Source organism: Portunus trituberculatus, chromosome 31, assembly GCF_017591435.1.
Source record: "Portunus trituberculatus isolate SZX2019 chromosome 31, ASM1759143v1, whole genome shotgun sequence".
Taxonomy (NCBI): domain Eukaryota; kingdom Metazoa; phylum Arthropoda; class Malacostraca; order Decapoda; family Portunidae; genus Portunus; species Portunus trituberculatus.
The window spans coordinates 12,621,278-12,642,706 of record NC_059285.1 but is presented as its reverse complement, the minus strand read 5'-3'; the positions used below and the strand labels follow the sequence as shown (position 1 = coordinate 12,642,706).

At 39.4% G+C, this 21,429-nt stretch overlaps 2 protein-coding genes across 8 annotated transcripts in view; both read left to right on the top strand.

Moving 5' to 3' along the window:
* The first annotated feature begins 1,438 nt into the window (after window positions 1-1,438).
* LOC123511554 (zinc finger protein 888-like) lies at window positions 1,439-12,228 on the top strand. Of its 6 annotated transcripts, XR_006676865.1 has the most exons (7): window positions 1,439-1,794; window positions 3,169-3,302; window positions 3,469-3,501; window positions 6,580-6,660; window positions 8,049-8,105; window positions 11,058-11,209; window positions 11,402-12,228. XR_006676865.1 is itself a non-coding variant. In XM_045267558.1 (6 exons), the coding sequence occupies exons 1-6, from the start codon at window positions 1,694-1,696 to the stop codon at window positions 11,087-11,089; spliced, it is 438 nt and encodes a 145-aa protein (XP_045123493.1). In that variant the 5' UTR covers window positions 1,439-1,693; the 3' UTR covers window positions 11,090-11,370. The 6 variants fall into 6 exon arrangements, 5 of the variants coding, with proteins under 5 accessions (XP_045123493.1, XP_045123489.1, XP_045123490.1 ...); XM_045267558.1 differs by lacking the exon at window positions 11,402-12,228 and having other exon boundaries at window positions 11,058-11,370; XM_045267554.1 differs by lacking the exons at window positions 11,058-11,209; window positions 11,402-12,228 and adding an exon at window positions 8,614-10,942.
* A 4,038-nt stretch (window positions 12,229-16,266) lies between these two features.
* LOC123511239 (speckle-type POZ protein B-like) overlaps window positions 16,267-21,429 on the top strand; it is an 87,644-nt gene continuing 82,481 nt past the window's right edge. Inside the window, exon 1 of one of the 2 annotated variants that reach the window (XM_045266941.1) lies at window positions 16,267-16,422. The gene's annotated coding sequence lies outside the window, so the exon portion shown is untranslated. The remainder of the gene's footprint in view (window positions 16,423-21,429) is intronic. The other variant, XM_045266943.1, reaches the window with a different exon arrangement.

The following is a 21,429-nucleotide window of genomic DNA, read 5'->3' as shown; positions in this document are numbered from 1 at the left end:
TACCCCCATACCTCATCCCCTTACTAACTGCGACCCGCGCGCCATCTGTTGGAAGCGAGGTTCCCTAATAAATTCCTCCAGCCCGCCCATTGAACCCGTGTATCCTCCCTAGAATCCTTGATTGAGACCAAGGAATATGCAGAGAGGAAGTTTTGGTGTGGGTTAAATATTAGAGAACAGCGATGGTGCTGCCATCTGTTGGAAGCGAGTACTTTCATAGAAAACGTTGTTAGGAGTAACTTAAAATTTCTCCCATGCTTCCTCCCCCCCCCTATTTTACCCTGCATTCTCTCGTGGTTATGAACTTATAAGGCAAATAAATCATGTATATATATATATATATATATATATATATATATATATATATATATATATATATATATATATATATATATATATATATATATATATATATATATATATATATATATATATATATATATATATATATATATATCAAGGTAGTCCTACACCAAGGGTAGAAGGGGTCACAAGACAGACGTAGGCGATGCAAGTGAGCACTAAGCGTGGTGTGGCCCAGGCGGAGGCGGGCAATGGTTGATGTACTTTGCGCTCCTTCCCGTGACTAACAGTGCTGCCAGAACAAGTTGCCAAAAGTTCCCTGTTTTGCCTAAAAATATTTCCCTATTTAGCGCAGCATTTCCCTGTCGTAATTTTTTACTTCTTACATACGTACATACACACATTCGTGTATATATATATATATATATATATATATATATATATATATATATATATATATATATATATATATATATATATATATATATATATATATATATATATATATATATATATATATATATATATATATATATATATATATATATATATATATACACACACACACACACACACACACACACGAATATATATATAGCTGTCATAAGTTCAGCTATCAAGCAGGGGCGAGGGAAGGAAGGGGAGGGACGATATACGGATCTCATACGTGTCATGACACTGTTTGGGTGAATACGGGTCTCTATCGGTCTCGTAGAAAACAGGTTCAGCTAGCTAGCAAGGGCGAGGGAGGAAAGGGAAGGGACGGTATACGGGTCTCGTACAAGTCATGACGCTGTTTGGGGATGAGGGAAGGAAGAGTGAACGGTAGAGGAAGGATATAGTGATCGAGAGAGACCTCAGAAGTGGATTGAAATTCAATTGAGAGGGAAAGGAAACAATAAATAATTGATGAAAATTAATACAAATAATTATTGTACGGATGACGGGTGAAGAGGATGGGAGGAGGACAAGGGTGGGGACTGCGGATGGGTGTGAGTCCGTTGGTCAAAATTTCCCTAGATTTTGGAACATTTTGAATTTTCTTCCCTGTTTCCCTGTTGAGACCTAAATTTCCCTAAAACAGGGAAATCTCCCTGCATCTGACAGCTCTGCTGACTAACTGTTTGAATCTTGTAACGGCGCTCATCCTCTCCCGCTGATGGACCCCCTCATCCCTCACCCCATTACTACCTGCGACCCGCGCGCCATCTGTTAGAAGCGAAGCTCCCTAATCAATTCCTCCAGCCCGCCCATTGAACCTGTATATCCTCCCTAGAATCCTTGATTGAGACCGTGTATCCTCTTGATAAAGAAACCTTGGCGGGGGAGGACGAGCGTCGATTCAAAGTAAGGATTCTATACTAAGTCTTGTATATTCCTTGATTCAAACATGGGAAAGAACACAAGCCGCAGCAGTTGTTGCCTTTGTGGCAAAAACAAGAAAACGCATCCAGGGTTGAAGCTTCACGCATTCCCCGAGAACGCTAAAAGGTGTGTGAAAGTCTGGTGACATCTAGTTTGAGATAGCTTGTGAACTTCAGTAACAGGTGGTGTAACTGTGGGAGGGTTGTCTTATCCGGAGACTTCACCCTATTTTTTTTTTTTTTTTTTTTTTTAGTCTAAGCAATATAGTCTGGGACCACCATAGTAAAGACATCCCATCACCTACCTGTAGGCTGGCGCGGTTAGGGGGCATGTCTATACTATGGAAGTACCTCAGGCACTTGCAAGACGATGTAGAACTTATTTCTTGAGTGCTGAGTTGGTGGTTTGTGTTGAAAGTACCTTATGTAGCCCACTGGAGATATGCACATTAATATTGTATATCCTACAAGTGTGGCGGCCGTGTTGCCACAACACTAAAGTCTTTGGTGCTGAGTGAACTTTATTCACCTTGTGCAGGTTTTTGCTCGTGTGACAAGAGTATCACTGGTGTGTTGAGGCCACTATTGTGTATGGCATGCCCGGCACTTGTGTCAAGTTTGGGTACATATAAGTCATGCTGCATTTCTTGGTCTTTGAGAAGATTATATGTGCTACATGACCCTTGTGGTGATCATTATTATGGTTAGGCAAGTTGATACATCATGCTCTGCTGGTGTGACATCTTGATGTTTCTTGATAATTATTCTTCAATTATCTCTTATTATTATTTTATGACACGGTGCCCCTGATGCCTTGAAACACTTCATTGCCTTCTAGCTCAGTGAAAAATCATGTACATGCCCAGAGAGAGAGAGAGAGAGAGAGAGAGAGAGAGAGAGAGAGAAAGAAAAGGAGTTTCCAACAACCAAAGGACCAAGAAAAGTATAGGCCTTTTTTTTAAGAATATTTAAGTCTTTTACTTTTCAAATTACTGTTTTATCATTTTTGTTGGAGGGAGAGAAAGTTTTGCTTATTGAGATAATATTGACTTACCAAATTTGAGACTGATTCATAATGATTGAGAATGATTATAAGCTTCAGTTATTCCAAAGTACACACATGCTCTCTCTCTCTCTCTCTCTCTCTCTCTCTCTCTCTCTCTCTCTCTCTCTCTCTCTCTCTCTCTCTCTCTCTCCAGTAAATTGACATATCAGTCTGAAATTTCTTATATTGAAATGGGAAAGCATGAAACCACTTAGAAATAGAATAGTACTAGCATATAGAATAAATAGTTAGGTTAGAATAATTCATGAAAACTGCACTAGCACTAATATTATTTTAGTATTGCATTTTAATTCTCAAAAACTCCACTTTGATTAAAAAAACCAAGCAGCAAAATGGTAAATATATTAGTTTGGTGAAAATTTGTCACCTGGGCAGACCTTGTATACATACTGTGTTGTCAATCAGTCCTGTCAATACAATGCCATGTCATCGCAGATGTTTGGAATGGCAGAGGGTGTTGAAGGTGAAACTCGTGAAGAGGTCACAAGCCATCTGTGGGGACCACTTTGATGCAAAGTGGATCGGGACCAAAGGGCAGCTACTTTCCAATGCTGTCCCGACCCCCATAGGTAAGATATTTGCCCACGCACCACCTCTCAAACAATTTAGCTAATTTGTGCTGAGTAACACATAAAAAAATGACTGACTATAATAGCTGTGAAATTTTTTTTCTATGTATGTTTTGCATATTTTTGATCTTTTGATTTTTTTTTTTTTCCTTTTTTTAATATTCAGATGGCTGTGAAGAAGACGATGCCTCTTACACGGGTAAAATACAACTTGTGCATTTTCCCTTGAGATCTGCCTCTTTCTTTCTATCTCTCTGTCTGTCTATCTGTCTATCTATCTATCTATCTATTTATCTATGTATCAGTCTATCTCCATGTGACTATATCTGTTTGCCTATCTTTATCTGAATATATATATATATATATATATATATATATATATATATATATATATATATATATATATATATATATAAGTCTGTGTGTGTGTGTGTGTGTGTGTGTGTGTGTGTGTGTGTGTGTGTGTGTGTGTGTGTGTTTCCTTAGTTGTATTGTACAGGGTTTGAGCAAGGCTCATAATGTCTTGGCTCCATATTTCCATTTATCCAGCTTTTCCTTAAATGTATGCATGCTGGTTGCTGTAAGAACCTCTTCATTTAAATTGTTCCAAATATCCACAGTTCTGTGTGAAAAACTGTACTTTTTGATGTCCTTCAACCACTGACTTTTCCTGATCTTTGAGTGTCCTCTTGTCTGTCCATCCTCCTCTTCCTTCAGCACTGCCAGATCCTGTTTATCTATCTTTTCAATGCAGTAAACTATTTTATACATCGTTATTAGATCTCCTCTCTTTCGTCTTTCTTGCAGTTCCATTTCCTTCAGCCTCTCCTCATATGTTAGGTCCTTTAGTTCCAGCACCATCTTTGTAGCCATCTTCTGAATCTGTTCTAATATTCTTATATCTTTTTTTTTTTTTTAGCTCAGTGACCACACCACTGCTGCATGTCCATGTATTGAAATGCCACTCTAATAGTAGTCAACGTTCTATGTGGTAATCCAAATGTCTTATGTGTTTCTCGGGGTTCAGATTTTCCTGTATAACAACTCCCTGATCTTTTTCCTCTTTAGTCTTCATTATCTGTTCCTCTCCCATCGAATAGTTCCATACCAGTCTTCTCTTACTCTTTCCTAATTCCATTATGTGACATTTCTTGGCACTGAACTCTAACTTCCACTTCTTACTCCACTCAAAAATTTTGTTTATATCTTCCTGCAGTAGCAAACAGTTTTCTCGAGTTTTGATTACTCTTAGCAATATTTGCATCATCAGCAAACAAATTAATATAACTGGTTATCCCATTTTGTATGTCATTTACATATACGGGGAACATAATGGAGGCTAACACTGACCCTTGTGGCACTCCACTTGTTACTTTACCCCAAGATGAGTATGTATCTCTGATCATAGTTCTCATCTCTCTGTCCTTCAAGTAATCCCTTATCCAACCTAACAGAGTTCCTCTCAGTCCTCGTATGCTCTCTAACTTCCAAAGTAGTCTGCCATGAGGGCCTTTATCAAAAGCCTTTTTTATATCCAGGTATACTGTGTCCACTCATCCATCTCTGCTCTCCAGTCCTTAAATAGAAACTTAATAAGTTCAACACACATGACCTTCCTGTCCTGAACCTAAATTGTCTGTTTGATATAACCTTGTCCTTCTAGATATTCAACCCATTTTTTTCTTTGATAACAATTTCACATATCTCCCCCACAACACTTGTAAGTGACACCAGTCTGTAATTTAATTGCTCAGTTGACTTTTCTCCCTTAAATATTGGTATTATGTTGCCTCTCTTCCATTCCAGTAGTACTCTCCCTTCTTTTAATGAACTTGTAACCATTTCCCAAATTGGATCTAACAGCTGCTCTTTACATTCCTTTAGTGTCCAGCCTGATACACCATCTGGCCCCATTGCTTTTCTGACATCCAAATTAGTTTTCCAATATCTTTTTTGTGCACTATGAGTTTTTGCAGTCCTCGGCAACCAAATGTCCTATTTGGTTCTGTAAATTCCTCTTCTTCATTGAACACAGTTTTGAAACTCTCATTCATTATTTCACTCATTTCCTTTGCTGTTTGGTATGTCTTCCCTCCTTTAATTATTTTTTCTATTGTTTCCATATTCTTCATCGTACCATTTATAAATTTGTAGAAAAAGCTTGGGTTCCTCTTTGCTTTTTTTACACCACATATTTCTCAAAATTTTGTTCTTCCTCTCTCCTTACTCTGATACTGTATATTAATTTCTCACATCCTTATGTTGCTTGTTTTCATTTCTCTGCCTTTTTAGTTTCTTCCAAGCTTTATCTTTTTCCTTTTAGCTTCTATACATCTGGCATTGTACCAGTCATGTATACTTATCTTTACTCTATAGATAGGTATGTATTTCTTCACTCCTTTGTTCTATTTTTGTAGGAATATTTCATATTTCCCTTGTACTGTCCTTCCATTCATAATGTTCCTCCATTCAATATCAGCAAAAAAATTTCTTAGCTTTTCAGAATCTGTTCTTGCATAATTTAATATATTTTTGTAGTCTTCTCTGTATTTTATCCCATCCTGTTCCTGCATTTCCAACATCAATGTTGCATTATCATTTCTTCCCATTGGACTAAGGTATTGTTTGCTGGGAGGGGGCTCTGGCTTCTTTGTGAATACTAGGTCAAGCAATGATGGTTCTTCTTCCCCTCTGTATCATATTGATTCTTCCATCCACCATAGTCAACCATAACACCTCTTCGCTCCACAATCCAGCATTACCCATTACTTTCATCTCTCCAATTTATTCTTTTATAGTGTGTGTATGTGTGTGTGTGTGTGCGTGTGTGTGCGTGTGTGTGTGTGTGTGTGTGTGTGTGTGTGTGTGTGTGTGTGTGTGTGTGTGTAATTCACTGTTTGATCTGCTGCAGTCTCTGACGAGGCAGCCAGACGTTACCCTACGGAACGAGCTCAGAGCTCATTATTTCCGATCTTGGGATAGGTCTGAGACCAGGCACACGTACCACACACCGGGACAACAAGGTCACAACTCCTCGATTTACATCCCGTACCTACTCACTGCTAGGTGAACAGGGGCTACACGTGAAAGGAGACACACCCAAATATCTCCACCCGGCCGGGGAATCGAACCCCGGTCATCTGGCTTGTGAAGCCAGTGCTCTAACCAATGAGCTACCGGGCCGTGTGTGTGTGTGTGTGTGTGTGTGTGTGTGTGTGTGTGTGTGTGTGAATTTATTACCATTATTTTGGTTGAGTAAACATCTGGCTTGTTGCAGAATATTATGAAGATGACATCATCGATGCCCCTGAGATGAGGAACGCAAGCCTCGTTTCAAAAGAGCTGCCATTCAATCAGAGTGAGTAAAGAATTAGTTTTTACATTATTTCACAGCAAGTGTTTTGGAAAATTGAGTGTGTACTTTAGACACAGCCATATCATGTCTAGTAGTAGACATCATAACTTTGTGTGTTTAACTGCTACAGTAATTGATTGAATTGCAATGTGTTGTGATAGCAAATAGTTAGCCAGTTAGCACTTGTCAATGGAAAAAATTCAAATTTTGGTGGATTCAATGAAGAGTCCTCCATTTAAGCTGCACACCTTGGGGACTGGGAGGAAGTCTCTACTGTTCTGAGCTTAGTGGAGGTAAGCAAGACATGACAGGTGTACTTTGAATGGAGCCTGGCCTTCTCTCAAGAATTGTCACCAGTCAGTGATCACACCAGAAAGTGTGAGGTGTTTTTTCATGGAATATACATTAATGATGGATGTATGATAGTATGATAGTTCAGTAACTTTTAATGACAAAAAAGGCAATATTGGATAATGGGGTGTTATTTTGAAGCATGTTTAATTTGTCGTAAATTCCTTTTAGCAATATTTAAGAAATTGTTTCAGTTGTTTTATAAAATATTTATTATGTCAGTTGCATGCATTGTACTAATCTCCAGTACATTAGAGAGAAGATTGTAATTATAGTCATGCTGTTAATGTAATGACTAGATGGTAACAGCATGGAGCAAGAATTTCTACATAATGGCCTATAGAGCCTGTAGGCATACTTGAAGAGTATGTGGGAAGTGCTGTTAAGCTTCTGCCCATTAGTGGCACAAGCAGTTTTATTTATAGTGGTACCCATAATAAAACCCATATCACCACCCGAGCACATCTTTGGTGTAACCACCCAGAACCTGTGTATCACGGTGACATGTAGGTAACTTCAAACCACTAGACAAATGGCATAGCTTCAAAGCAGAATGTGGTGGGATTCGAACCTACGTGTGGACGTGTGCTTGATCCCACGCTCACCATCTTATCCACTATGCCACTGCCTCCCCCACCAACACCCTCACTACTGGTGCCTTGCAGCACTCCTTGCCACCTGCGAGTCTTGCTGGAGATAATAAGCTGTGCAAGTAGCACAAGCTGTTGTAATACCTTTGAGGCATCACTTCATCTATAGGAAGCAAGCTATTATATGTAGAAAAATTATTAAGGAGACAATTTTTACACCAAATTGTATCCTCTTTTTCTATAATATTAGCATTTCAAATTCTTGATCACTCCATTATATATATATATATATATATATATATATATATATATATATATATATATATATATATATATATATATATATATATATATGTGTGTGTGTGTGTGTGTGTGTGTGTGTGTGTGTGTGTGTGTGTGTGTGTGTGTGTGTGTGTGTTACATGATAATTAATGAACATGAATGTTACAGAATGTTCCACAAATGATGAGCACCTGGTCCCTCAGGCTACACAGTGCCACACCACAGGTAAGTTCTCTGATTTCTTGTGCTGTATGTTTCTGTAGAACAACTTCCATTTTGTATTCTTTAAAATCATTTAAAATGTACAGTCTGTAAGTATCTGTGAAATATTATTTTTGATGTGAATGAGACTTGCAAAAAAATTGGTGACTAAGTTTGACAGGACACAGAAAGTGAAGGTAGTTTCTGTAGTGGTGTGGAGGAAGGATAAGGTTGCTTTGTCACCAGCAGTAGAGGATGTGAAATACTAGCTGCTTATCAACCATCATTCTGATGTTTTTGTTTTCTCAAAGATCACAAAAGTGTTTCTCTGGTGGCTGTCAAACCCAGATGTGGGGTTTTATAATTCAGGTCCAGCTACAACATCCTGCCTGAAGTGTTGGTGGAGCATTGATTCTCCTGTCTGCCCTATGTATATTTATTGTATCCCTTTTACATTTTTCAGTAAAGTAATGTACATGATGCTGCCTGCATGTATTCATTGCAAAAATGTCTTATATTATTATGTTTTCAGGTGATCATGAAAATGAGCCAGAAGACACTGAGTATAGTTCAGATGATGATCTTGCTTTCTGGCAAAAGATGAAAAAACGTTCAAAACAAAGGCTCAAAAAGTCATATAGAAAAAAACTTTTCCACAAGTATTTTCCAGATCAGAGTAGTTCAAAAAACTCTCCTGTGAACAGTCAGAAGGATCAAAATTCACTATCGACAAAAGAAGGCAACAAGACATCTAATAAAGTGAGCAGTGTTGTGAAGGGATCAGAAGATGATTGGATAACTGATGATGAAGAAGATGATGAAGATGATGAAAACATAGACTTGGCCTTCAAGAGAGAGTGGGAAGAGAAACGTCTTCCACCTAACACTAAGGAGAAGAACTTTGTATGCAGCATTTGTGGAAAGGCATATTCAAAGTCCAGTTTCTTGAGAACACATATTGTCAGAAAGCACAAAGAACATGAGGAAGCCAAGAGGTACCCACATTTTTGTCAACATTGTAGGAAAGTTTATCTCAGAGAGAAAGACCTGATGAAACACAAACAGCAGTTCCGTGGGCCGTGTGAAATATGTGGAGTGGTGCTGGGATGCAGTGATCTGTTTTGGGTACACAGAAGAGATCATGACAGCATATGTAAAGTGTGTAACAAGGAATTCACAAAAATGTCTTCATTATACATCCACATGAAGATAGAACACTCAGAAAATCCATTATCTTGCTCAGTCTGTGATAAACGATTCCATTGTGAATCCGTATTGAAGAGGCACATTACAAACATACATGATAATCTTACACTACAAAAAATAATAACCAAATGTGATAAGTGTGATTTCTCAGCTAAGACACAAAGGGCTCTAAGAATTCACCAGGGTTTGGTCCATCGCCTAAAACCTAATTTGTTTACCTGTAAGAAATGTAAAAAGACATTTAGCACTCGAGTAACTTATAAGAATCACGTTGCCACACACAGAAAAAGAAGCATTATTTGTCCTTTGTGTTCTAATAAATTTACATCAGAGGATGAATTACAAACACACACAGTATCTGTCCATGAAGTTTCTGATAGTGTAGGTAGAGGTAAGGAGACACTATCAAGCCATCTAGATAGCAGCCATTTGTCACAGTATGCATGTGGCTTTTGTAACATAACATTGGTTAGTAATGAAGACATATCTCAGCACATGCACAAGTATCATGACATGGACATAGATTCTCCCAGGGAAATAAGACTACAAATTGAACGTGTCCGTCTTTCAGAAATTGATAAAAATGCTAAAGGTGTGAGGATTGTAGGCAGTGAGGAGACATACCCTCAGGAGCTAGACAAACCCACACACTTTGGCAGCTCCAGTGATAAGTTATCTTTGCTTGTGCCACCCAGTGCAATGCCTTTAAATGTGAATGTGGTGGAGGTTAATGGAGTGCAGTACCATGTTGTCAGGAAAGAGCAGCAGCATTAATCTCCTGTGCTAATGTAGTGTATCATCCATTTATCATTTTAACCCTTACAGTGTGAGAGGCAGGATTGTGGCTTTTTATGGCATGCCACTCCACGACCGATTGTGGCTTTCTTCATATACCATGCATATTTTATAACACACAAGTTGTTTATGCTTGAGGCTGTGTGTCATACATCAAGCCCAGTCATTGGTCCTTTGTTTCCAGCGTAATGGATACTTGGCCAATCATGCCCCAACTTTTACCATGTTTTGTTTATGCTGAGTCTCCAGATCTTCCCACCTAGAGTACACTTTAATGATGGGAGTTTTAGTTTATTACTTTTGATCAATTCGTAGGAAAGACAGCAGATGTATATGTATTTCTATGAGTAAACAAGTGCTTCCGGCACATTAAATGATGCATAATACTTGATTGTTATTTTGTTTTGAATGAATGAGGCAAGAGTGAATTGAGCAGCAGTTATGTGTGTTACAAGTGTGAGGTGACACTGGAGGTTTCTGATCTAAAGGAAATTAAGTGTGATGAGGAATATGTCACGGATGACTTAGCTATCCATGGAATACAGTGATGATGATTCTGCTGTGCTTTAAAGAAATATTGTAACCTTCCAAATGGTATGTAACCATTTGTTAACTTATGATTATACCATAGCAAAGAGCAACTCTTAAGTTTCAGTTCATAATTGTGCTAATCTTTGTAAATGTGATATGACAACTCTATGGTAAGAAAGGGAACACCTGTTAAGATTGATCACCAACTTCTTATGTAACTCAAAACCATCCACAAATCGTATCATGCACTAAAAGGCCTTAAAATGCTGTCCATCAGCCCTCTTGTCCCCTTGTCTGCAAGTATGTGAAATAAAGAATATTATTTGATTGCAAATCTGTGGTGAACCTGTGGTATTTATTGTATTGGTGAGTCTACTATATGGAGAAGCTCTGTGCATGCATAAGTCATGTACTATAATATATAGTTCATTGTTTCATCACCAGGAAGGCAAGACTCATTACATCGACCATTTTGAGACGTCTGTGATGAGCATCTATGATTTCTGCGACTACTTTCCATCAGAAATCATTATGTGTTGTAGCTGAATCGATGGGCACAGCAACACATCCAGAATATATAGGATAATTTTTAAGAGGTAAGTAAACGTACATTCAATATAAATTATTCATTGATAAAATTTCCAATATGTCAAATATTGTAAATTTGTAGAAACTGCTTCATTGATGTTTGATTATTATTTTATGTAAAAAGGGGAAAGCTAGCCATGGGCAATAAAGAGTCTGCAATAAATAAAAAGATGTTGACTCAGTTGCCAATCCCTTTGCAGGTCCGAGAGAATTAGCCAAAAGAATGGAATAAATGTCTTGAAACCTCCCTTTTAAATGAAGTCAAGGCCTAAACACATTTGTGATTTGTTGATTCTACCTTAACTAGCTTTGCAATTAGAGAGAGAGGGAGAGAGACTAGAGTGAAGGAGTAGAGGAAGAAGGTTGAATAACAGAAGGCAGCATGATGTCACAAAAGTGAAGCCAGTGCTATTGGTCCATTGCTGTCCCTACCTTGCTGACATCCAAAACATTGCCGACTGTCCACTGAAAATACAAGGGAACGTCCGAGTTACGCTTCTTATTTTCCATCTTATGTCCATCTTTCGAGGCTACCTATCATATATATCACTTAAAAGACTCGTAATAGTCATGGCATACCATGGCATGAAGATTTATGCAGTAAATCATACTTACAAATGAGATAATACAGTGTTTTCCAGCTTTGATGGACTGGGGTGAGAGGTGTGGAAGCTGTCTTTAAGGCAAATGTATGACTGAACAAGGTCATGTACACATGCAAATATACATGTGCATGTAGATATAAACATGTACATACACATGTGTATATAAATGAAGGATGAATAAATTGTGTATCAGGTGAAAGTTGGCCTGAAGGTTGATTTTTCTAGGTATATTGACTAGCAATTAATTATACACATGTTAAATACTTTCTCTCTCTCTCTTTCTCTTTATAGCTTTTATTTAGAATTATGTTTGATTTTGTGTCACTGTACATTGGAAAAACATCAATCACTGAAATTTTACTTCGTTGTTTGTTCCTTGTCATGTAATAAATGAGAAAAAGCAATTTTTTTGCCATAAGTTCTCCCGGAAACATCCTGCTGTATTTCTTTCAATGTTGGAGCTATTTCATATTAACATCGTTAATAATAGGTCTACATGACATATCTAGGAAATTATAATGTGGTTTACATAAGTTAAACCATCAGTTCCTTCTTAGTTTTTCTCTAGTAATGAAAAAGAAAGTGGCAATTTCCCATTGCTTAACATGGGAGAGAGCCGTTTTGGGTGTAAGTTGCGATCGTAAGCTCCGCCCACTGGGTTCATTTTTTTTTATAGTACAGCAGGTTAGATGCTTGCCGTCTTCGCCAAGACGGCAAGTCAGTCAGTCAGTGTCCAGTCAGAACATTGTCAAGCCACCTTTTAAGGCTTTCTGAAGCTCCACCGAAGTGGATCATGTGTCTAACTTTCGTCAATAGAGTATAGTTGAAGTTGTAAATTTATTTTATATTTTTTAAGGTTATAGTGATATATTAACTTTTTTTCCATTATTAGGAAGAGAGACACTCTTGGGAATCCATCTATATTCATCTCTGTGGCCTTGAAAAATAGTCGTGGTGAGAGTAGAGCGTTTTAAGGGTGTTTTTAAGGTTTTAATATATTAATAACATTTCTACATTATTAACAAGAGAAGCCCTCCCAGAACCAGCCTACCGTTATCACCTCAGTGGCCTTGGAAAACAGTTGTAGTGAGAACAGAGCGTTTCAGAATATTTTTTTTTTTTTTATTGATGCAGGTTGTCAAAGGTGTTTTTATGATCCTAGTGACATGTTAACAAGAGAGAGAGAGAGAGAGAGATATTACGTTGAGCAGCTCTCCACATGACACTCTGACGCCCGTGAAACACACACACACACACACGTCCGGTAGCTCAGTGGTTTGAGCGCTGGCTTCACAAGCCAGAGGACCGGGGTTCGATTCCCCGGCCGGGTGGAGATATTTGGGTGTGTCTCCTTTCACGTGTAGCCCCTGTTCACCTAGCAGTGAGTAGGTACGGGATGTAAATCGAGGAGTTGTGACCTTGTTGTCCCGGTGTGTGGTGTGTGCCTGGTCTCAGGCCTATCCCAAGATCGGAAATAATGAGCTGAGCTCGTTCCGTAGGGTAACGTCTGGCTGCCTCGTCAGAGACTGCAGCAGATCAAACAGTGAATTACACATTAATTAACACTCATACTAATAATCATAATGCTTGTTGCTGCTCCTACTGCTGCTACCACCACTAGTACTATTACTACAACAACTACTACTACTACACTCTATATAACACATTTCCAATCCTCATTTTTTTCCTCCTATCACTACAATTCATGCATTTCAGGCGGGCAACAGCAGGAAATACTGAGAATTGAAGGAAATGTTGACGAGTTGACGCAGGGAGGGGTGGGGTCTTGGTCATGGCGGGTGCCAGGCGGACTGAACGGGGGTATACATAACCATCGCCTGATTTCACACAGTAATGGGCTATTTATCTATTCTGGTGGTTGATTCTGGCTTTGTTTCACTCTCTGTGTCTAGAAACTTAGGGCAGTGCAGGCAAACATTGGTGGACTTAACCTGGGAGAAGGCACGGCTGAGGTGCCCCTGTGGCCCAATATATTTATGTACGTAATTAATTTAAAAAATCACTGGAAGAAAACAGGCTCCCAGACTGGAATGCACTACATTTTTAGACGCAACAAATACTTTAACTAACAAACAAAATATAATAACGTTACCGAGTGTATTGTTTACATAGCGATGTTCAACGATCGCTTGGCATTCAAATTAATTGTGCCATAAACACATCATAATGTCGAGATAGAAAACACATCTACACTCTCTTATATTTCATTTCCTGAATGTGAAAAATATTTGCTATCCAGCCAAATAAAGGAAACACAGATTCCTCTTCGTATAAAGATTTTTGTTTTCTATTTTGATACCGTTAAAATTTTTAAATTTGAAAATGCAAATAGTTAGACTAAATATTATGGAACATCATTACTTGGTTCATGTTTTTCATATTTCTTAAGTGTTATATCAAACACCAAAACAATCCTAGGCATGCTAATTAAAAATTATATATTTGATGTTATATTTTCGCTAAACAAAAACACAGTTAGATTTGATTCCATTGCCTCTCGAAACTTGCTTTACTTTGATAATAACAGATCAGATATCAAAACAATGCCAACTCCATTAATAGAAGGAAATATTCTTACCTTTACCCCGACGTTTTTTTTTTTTTCACGTTTGATGAGTGATTCCTTCCCCGCCCTCCCTCACACTCTTCTCCCTTCCACCTCCTATTCCTCCACCTACTGCTACATACAGACTCTGAATACACTTAGAAACATATGCAAAACCCGAGAAAATACGCTTAAAGAATCTCTTCCATAGATATAGCAAGCGGTGTGGCCGAGCGGGGCGGAGCAGGAGTCCAGGCAGGTGAGGGAGAGCTAGAGGCTCTAGCCTAGAGCAGGGCAGGGCCCATTGAATTATACATTCAATGGGCCCTGGAGCAGGGCAGGAGCAGGCCCGGAGCGGGGTGGTGATTGGTGTGGTATGGTGTGTAATGGTAGTGGTGGTGTGGTATGGTGGTGGTGGTGGTGGTGGTGTGCTGTGCTGTGGTGTCTGATGGTATTGGTGATGTAATGTAGCGGTGGTGATATGGTGGTATAGTATATGATATATGATGGCAATGGTGGTGTGGTGTGGCGGTGATAGTGGTGATGTGGTGTGGTAATCTAGAGCAGGGATGGGCAAACTTTTCAGTGCTAAGAACACATTAAAAAAAAAATCACAATCTTATAGGGCCGCATACAATATTAATCCAATATCATTAATATTTAAAATACAAAATTAAAGGCTTCTAAAGAAAGAGCCATTCTTACACGCATGTGCATACTGGCGGCAAGAAAACGAAATGCCCACAATACTATTTGGCGTTGTTAATTAACTTGCTCTTTCAAATTTACTAACATTTGTCGGGCCGCATGAATTCCTTTGGCGGGCCGTAGTTTGCCCACACCTGATCTAGCCCTTCTGTGTCATGACGCATTTCCACATTCACTCTGCTTACTGTTTTGTGATTTTATATAGCTTCAAAAACATATGTGGAGATTAAAATAGTGAAGAATATAGCCATTGACTTTCTGACCGCCATAGACCCTTCCTAATGTCAATAAAATGGTCTAATCGTACACAAAACTTAGATATTTTTTTCTTTGTTCTAAGGAAATCTCACAAAACAATAATGAGGGAGAGAGGTGATAGGACAGTGGTGGAGGCGATGAATAGAATAGAAACTTATCCCTATGGACATTATAGGACAATGTGGAGATGGAGAGCAAAGAAAAGGATAGACAATTAGTGATCATACCGAGGGATTCATCAGCCGCCGCTGGCGAAAAGAATCAAGACGCGAAGAAAATATTTAAAAGTTCCAGGAGATACGTGGCCTGCCCTGAGCGAGGAAAGACAGAACAAGGATATAAGGAATAAGGGAATTTTTATATGTTTTCCTCGTCGTTGTCGTCGTCGTCGTCGTCGTTGTAGTAGTAGTAGTAGTAGTAGTAGTAGTAATAGGTAGGTGGTGATTACAACAACAATAATAATAATAATAATAATGATAATAATAATAATAATAATAATAATAATAATAATAATAATATTAATAATAATAATTATGATAATAATAATAGTAATAATAATAATAATAATAATAATAATAATAATAACAATATTAATAATAATAATAACAATATTAATAATAATAGTTATAATAATAATAATAGTAATAATAATAATAATAATAATAATAATAATAATAGAAATAATATATATATATATATATATATATATATATATATATATATATATATATATATATATATATATATATATATATATATATATATATATATATATATATATATATAACAAGAATACTCAAATAATCCATACGAATAAAGGTAATACTAATACAAATGAATGACAAAAATAGCAGCAGCAGCAGCAGCAATGATAAGAGCAGGTGGAGCATTTACAATAGCAGATAACCAAGAGCAGAGCAGAGTGACCGTCCCGTTGGAAAGAAGTGATAAGATTTCCCACCAAAAATGTCTCTCGCTGTGGGTGGTGTGTCTGTTATTTCCCTCGATTTGGTGCGTTTCTGGTGATTTCCCGCCCGAGATCTAACACGTAGCTGCCGGAGTAGGATCTTTTGGCCCCGTGTAGGTGAGTAGTGAGGGCGAAGGAGGGCGGGATGAGGGCTAAATGAGACTCAATAATGGAGTCACTAGATGGCCTTGAAATGGCCTACAGGGATTTTGGCCAGACATTCTCACTCTTGTCTCATTTAACATGCATTTCCTTCCCCCCTGATGCGATTTTATGTGTTGTAGGGCAGTTTTCAATTATTTTCCTCGGGTTTCCGCCCCCTCTGCTACAATTGGAGCGTTCTGTGGTGTGGTAGGTGGACGAGAGGAGTGGAGGAGGAAGAGGTGGGTGTTTGTGAGTAAATGTGGATCACTCTTGGTATTTGGTGGGTGTGGGTGAGTCAGGGTGGTTATGGTGGGTGGAGTGAGGTGCAGGTGACGCGAGGAGGGTGAGGTGAGGTTAGAGTCGTGTGAGGCAGTGTGAGGTTAGGTTATGATGTGTTCAGGTCAAGGTTTCATTGTTGCTCGTCTGTTTTGTTGAGTTTGTGGGGGTAGTGTTAGTTGTAGGAGTGTTTGGGTGGGTCAGGGTGTACCAGGGGGTGGTGGGGTGTACCTCCTGGGTGGATGGTAAGGGCTGTGGCTCAAATATCTTGGTATGTTGTTTGTTGGTGAAATGTTTGATATTCTGTGCATTTTGTGAATTTTGGGTGAATGTGTAGAGGAGACTCAAACAAAGCATAACATTTAGCCTTTTATATGTAAGAAGGAAAATCTGGCCAAGGGCAACATAAAACAAAAAGAGAAGGCCCACTTAGTTGCCAGTCCCCTTTCACAGATTTTGTTTTCGGTAAATCTTACCCTATTAGTAAGATTATCCTTTTTTTCAGTTCATTGCTTTGAAACAAGAAGGGAAAAAAAGAAAAAAAAGCGTAAAACTTTATTAACCTATCAGCACCGCTCCTGTTTTCCTGGCCCAGCCCTTGCCCATGTAATGCTCTGACTCACCACCCCCCTCTCCCCGGTCTCCTGCATCCGTTCATTACAATATCATCTTTTAGCATATACATTCACATTGATGCAGAATGTTATAGTGTGTTAAAAAGACTTTGAGTCATCATCACTATACTTTCATGAGAACATGTGACAGATATCCAGAGTCAGACTCAGAATTTGATACAGTGTTGAGAAGCTAAGCTGAGATGGCCAGGCTGGGAACAAAAGGTTGCCAATACAAAGGCCTGGCTTGGGAGCAATGCCCAGTCACCTGTGGCAATGAGAGCATGATCCTGCCATGCAAACCAGACAGGCACTGACCACAGCTATTCGCTACTCTGCCAGTTCACCATGAGATGCAGTGATGTGGTGTGGCGTGGGGTGGCATGGCAGTCACTGGTTTGCTAGGGTAATTATGTGTAGGGTTTTAGGGTGTGTGCAGCACATGGCATCACCCTTTCAACCATTGGTTCCCAAACTTTGCCTCAGCAAGTACCACTGTGAGGTGTGGTACAGTCGCCACGTACCACCTGGTTTCAGAAAAACTCATTCTAGCAAATATCAATTTATTCACAAGCAGAGCACACAACTGAACTAACAACAAGGAACACACTCAGTTTAATGTGAGGGAAGCATCTGTCTCTTCTCCACCAGCTGATCAATGCCATATTATCTGTTGAAAGGCAATAATGATTTTTCTGAGAAGTGAATGAATTTAATTTGATAAAAAATCACATATCATATGCAATTTTTAGTTTAATTAAATTCATTCACTTCTCAGAAAAATCATTATTGCCTTACAACAGAGAAGAGACAGATGCCGCTGTGTTGCACTGCCTCCTTTGTCACCATCCGCAGCTCCATCTACCTGTCGTGGCTGCAGGAAATATATCTTTATCTACACACACACACACACACACACACACACACACACACACACACACACACACACACACACACACACACACACACACACTACTATAATAAGACCCAGATTGGAATATGCAGGAGTTGTGTGGACCCCCCATAAAAAGAAACACATAAGGAAGTTGAAGAGACCACAAAAAATGGCTACAAGAATGGTTCCAGAATTTGAAGGGATGACATATGAGGAGAGACTAAAGGCTATGGATCTACCAACCCTGGAACAGAGAAGAGAGAGAGGGGATCTGATACAAGTTTATTAATTGATTAATGGAATGGGTCAAGTGGATAATGAGAAACTAATCCTGAGAGAAGAATATGACATTCGAAGCACAAGATCACATAGTAAAAAATTTAGGAAGGGAAGATGTCTGAGAGATGTTAGAAAATATAGTTTCCCACAAAGATGTGTTGAGACTTGGAACAGTTTGAGTGAAGAAGTGGTGTCAGCAAAGAGTGTGCATAGCTTTAAAGAAAAATTGGATAAGTGTAGATATGGAGATGGGGCCACACGAGCGTAAAGCCCAGGCCATGTAAAACAACAACTAGGTAAATACACACACACACACACACACACACACACACACACACACACACACACACACACACACACACACACACACATGGTGGAGGGAATAGTGGAATGGCTTCCTTTAATGTACTGGCAAAGTATTAGTAGTGAGCTGGCAGATTAAACAAGGTGAATTAAACAAGCTTTGCCACCAATAACTAAGATGAAAGGATGTCTGTTTATTAATTAATTCAAAGGCAAATTTATGGGTGGGTTGTGAGCCAAGGAACAACAGTTGGATGCAAGCAGTGTTAGTGAAGGGTTTGGCAGAGTGAGGGAGTGAAGGGCTGTGTTCTGTGGTGTACCTGCATGCACAGCCAACAGGAACAAGTATGAGCAGGCAGGTGTATCAGTGTTTTATTAGTACACTGGTGCATTAAGGAAGTGTGGCAGGGTGTGTCAGTGTATAAGGAAGTGTGGCAGGGTGTGTCAGTGTATAAAGTGAGATATGTATTGGTTGTTAGTGATGAACTTTGTGGAGGGCAGACAGGGTGTGGCGAGGGCCTGCTCTTCAAACTGACACAATGAAACACACATCAATACTTCAATACAAGTACCTGCAGTCTCCTGGGGGGCGGTCGCTCTCTTGAGAATGACTTTGCGTGGTGATGGTGGTGGTGGTGGTGTGGAAGCTCTAGTGGTGGTGAAGGCTTAGCAGCTTTCATTAGTCTTTTTATTTTTTTTTATTTATTTATACCATGTGGACTTTTCACGGGAATGTATGGGCTAAAGGGGATACTTTTTGTGGTACCTCCTATCCCAAAGCCCACTCGCTAGGAAACCATTGCCCCGAGTGAGGAAACCCAACTTACACTGAGACCGTGGACAGGATTCGAACCTGTGCGCTTGGAGACCCCTCGGACCCCAAAGCATGCATGGTTTTTCTCTGTGAATTGCAGTAAAGAAAGCTGTTTATGATGCTGTGGCCAAAAGACACTGTATGCAGAAGCTAATGTATTTTGTGGTGTGTGTTGATACTGTGCTTGTGAAACAGTGTGAGTTGTGTGGAATAGTAGAAGAGTTGACCACTGAAAGGGATAAAAGAATGCAGACACCATTTTCATTTGTGTAAGAGGGAAAAACTGCCGAGGGCAACATAAAGTGAAAAAAAAAAAAAGACCCGCTTAGTGTCAGTCCCCTTGCAGGTCCGAGTGAATTAGCCAAAAGAAAGGGATAAATGTCTTGAAACCTCCCTCTTAAATGAAGTCAAGTCATACAGAAGTAGGTAGGGATTTCCAGAGTTTACCAGAAAAGGTATGAATGATTGAGAATACTGGTTAACCTTTGCATTAGAGAGGTGGACAGAGTAGTGGTGAATGATTGAGAGTATTGGTTAACCCTTGCATGCATTTGTTATCCTATTTATGTTATATTAGAGAGGTGGACAGAGTAGTGGTGAGTGATTGAGAGTACTGTTTAACCCTTGCATTAGATAGGTGGACAGAGTAGTGATAAATGATTGAGAGTACTGTTTAACTCTTGCATTATATACTAATTGATGAAGTCTGCATTACTGGCATGGACAGAACAGAGACACCTGGTCTCATCCTCCTTAGTGATGCATTAATTGACTTAGTTTTAGTGATTTGAGGGGAAATTTGGCCAAGAGCAACAAAGAGGCTGGGAAAAGGCCTGCTGAAGGAGCCTGTCCAGAGAGAGAGAGAGAGAGAGAGAGAGAGTCAAAAGGATTATCCAGAATTATGAGAAAAAGCTGAGGCTCAGAGTGTGAGTGACGTGTGTGTGTGTGTGTGTGTGTGTGTGTGTGTGTGTGTGTGTGTGTGTGTGTGTGTGTGTGTGTGTGTGTACTTGCCAGCTTGGCTGTGTAGATACACAAGGAAGAGTGTGTTGCACATGGAGTGTAACAAGTAAACTAATAAGGCAGCAGGTGTAGCACCCACCTGAGCAGCATCTGTGACCCTGGTGCAGCTGACACTCCCTCACAGCTGCCTTGTCTTGCCAGGAAAGTGATGCTGCTGGTGGTGATGGTAGTCACTGGTGGAACTAACAATCAGTCTAAGGCAGGGGCAGGCAACCTTTTTAGAGTGAGTGCCAGATGAGACTCTTGGAAGGAGGTCGCGGGCCGGAGTGAAAAACAAAATCTCAGACAAATGCATGGAATACTATAGTAATAAAAGAAAACGTATGCACACACGACTACTACTACAACTACTACTACTACTAATAATAATAATAATGAAATGTAAAGTAATTCAATAATATAATTTATTCATTTAAAAACTTAAAATTTATTAGAGTTTCTTCTCTACTTTTAGTGGGAGGTCCATGGGCGGATTGCATTAATAAAGCCTAGCAGGGTGGCGGGCCGGACGCTAAGCCTTCGCGGGCCGGATGTGGCCCACGGGCCGGAGGTTGCCCGCCCCTGGTCTAAGGGAAGGTGTCTGGCCTATTCATGCCTGTCCATGTTTGAAGCTTACCTTCCCCTTGCCACCCACCAACCTCATCCATGAATGTGTGTGATCTTCTTGAGGCTCCCCACTGACTCACCACTCATTACTCTGTCACATTCACCTCCAGCTGTGTCTGACATGTCATTCCTTCCCTTCCCATGGTGAAAGGAAACACTTGCAATGAACAGCT

Coding starts and splice junctions, on each gene's coding strand:
- LOC123511554 (XM_045267554.1), top strand. CDS start 1,694: ATGGGAAAGAACACAAGCCGCAGCAGTTGTTGCCTTTGTGGCAAAAAC. Junction 3,502..6,579: donor AGACGATGCCTCTTACACGG/GTAAAATACAAC, acceptor GGCTTGTTGCAG/AATATTATGAAGATGACATC. Junction 8,106..8,613: donor TACACAGTGCCACACCACAG/GTAAGTTCTCTG, acceptor TTATGTTTTCAG/GTGATCATGAAAATGAGCCA.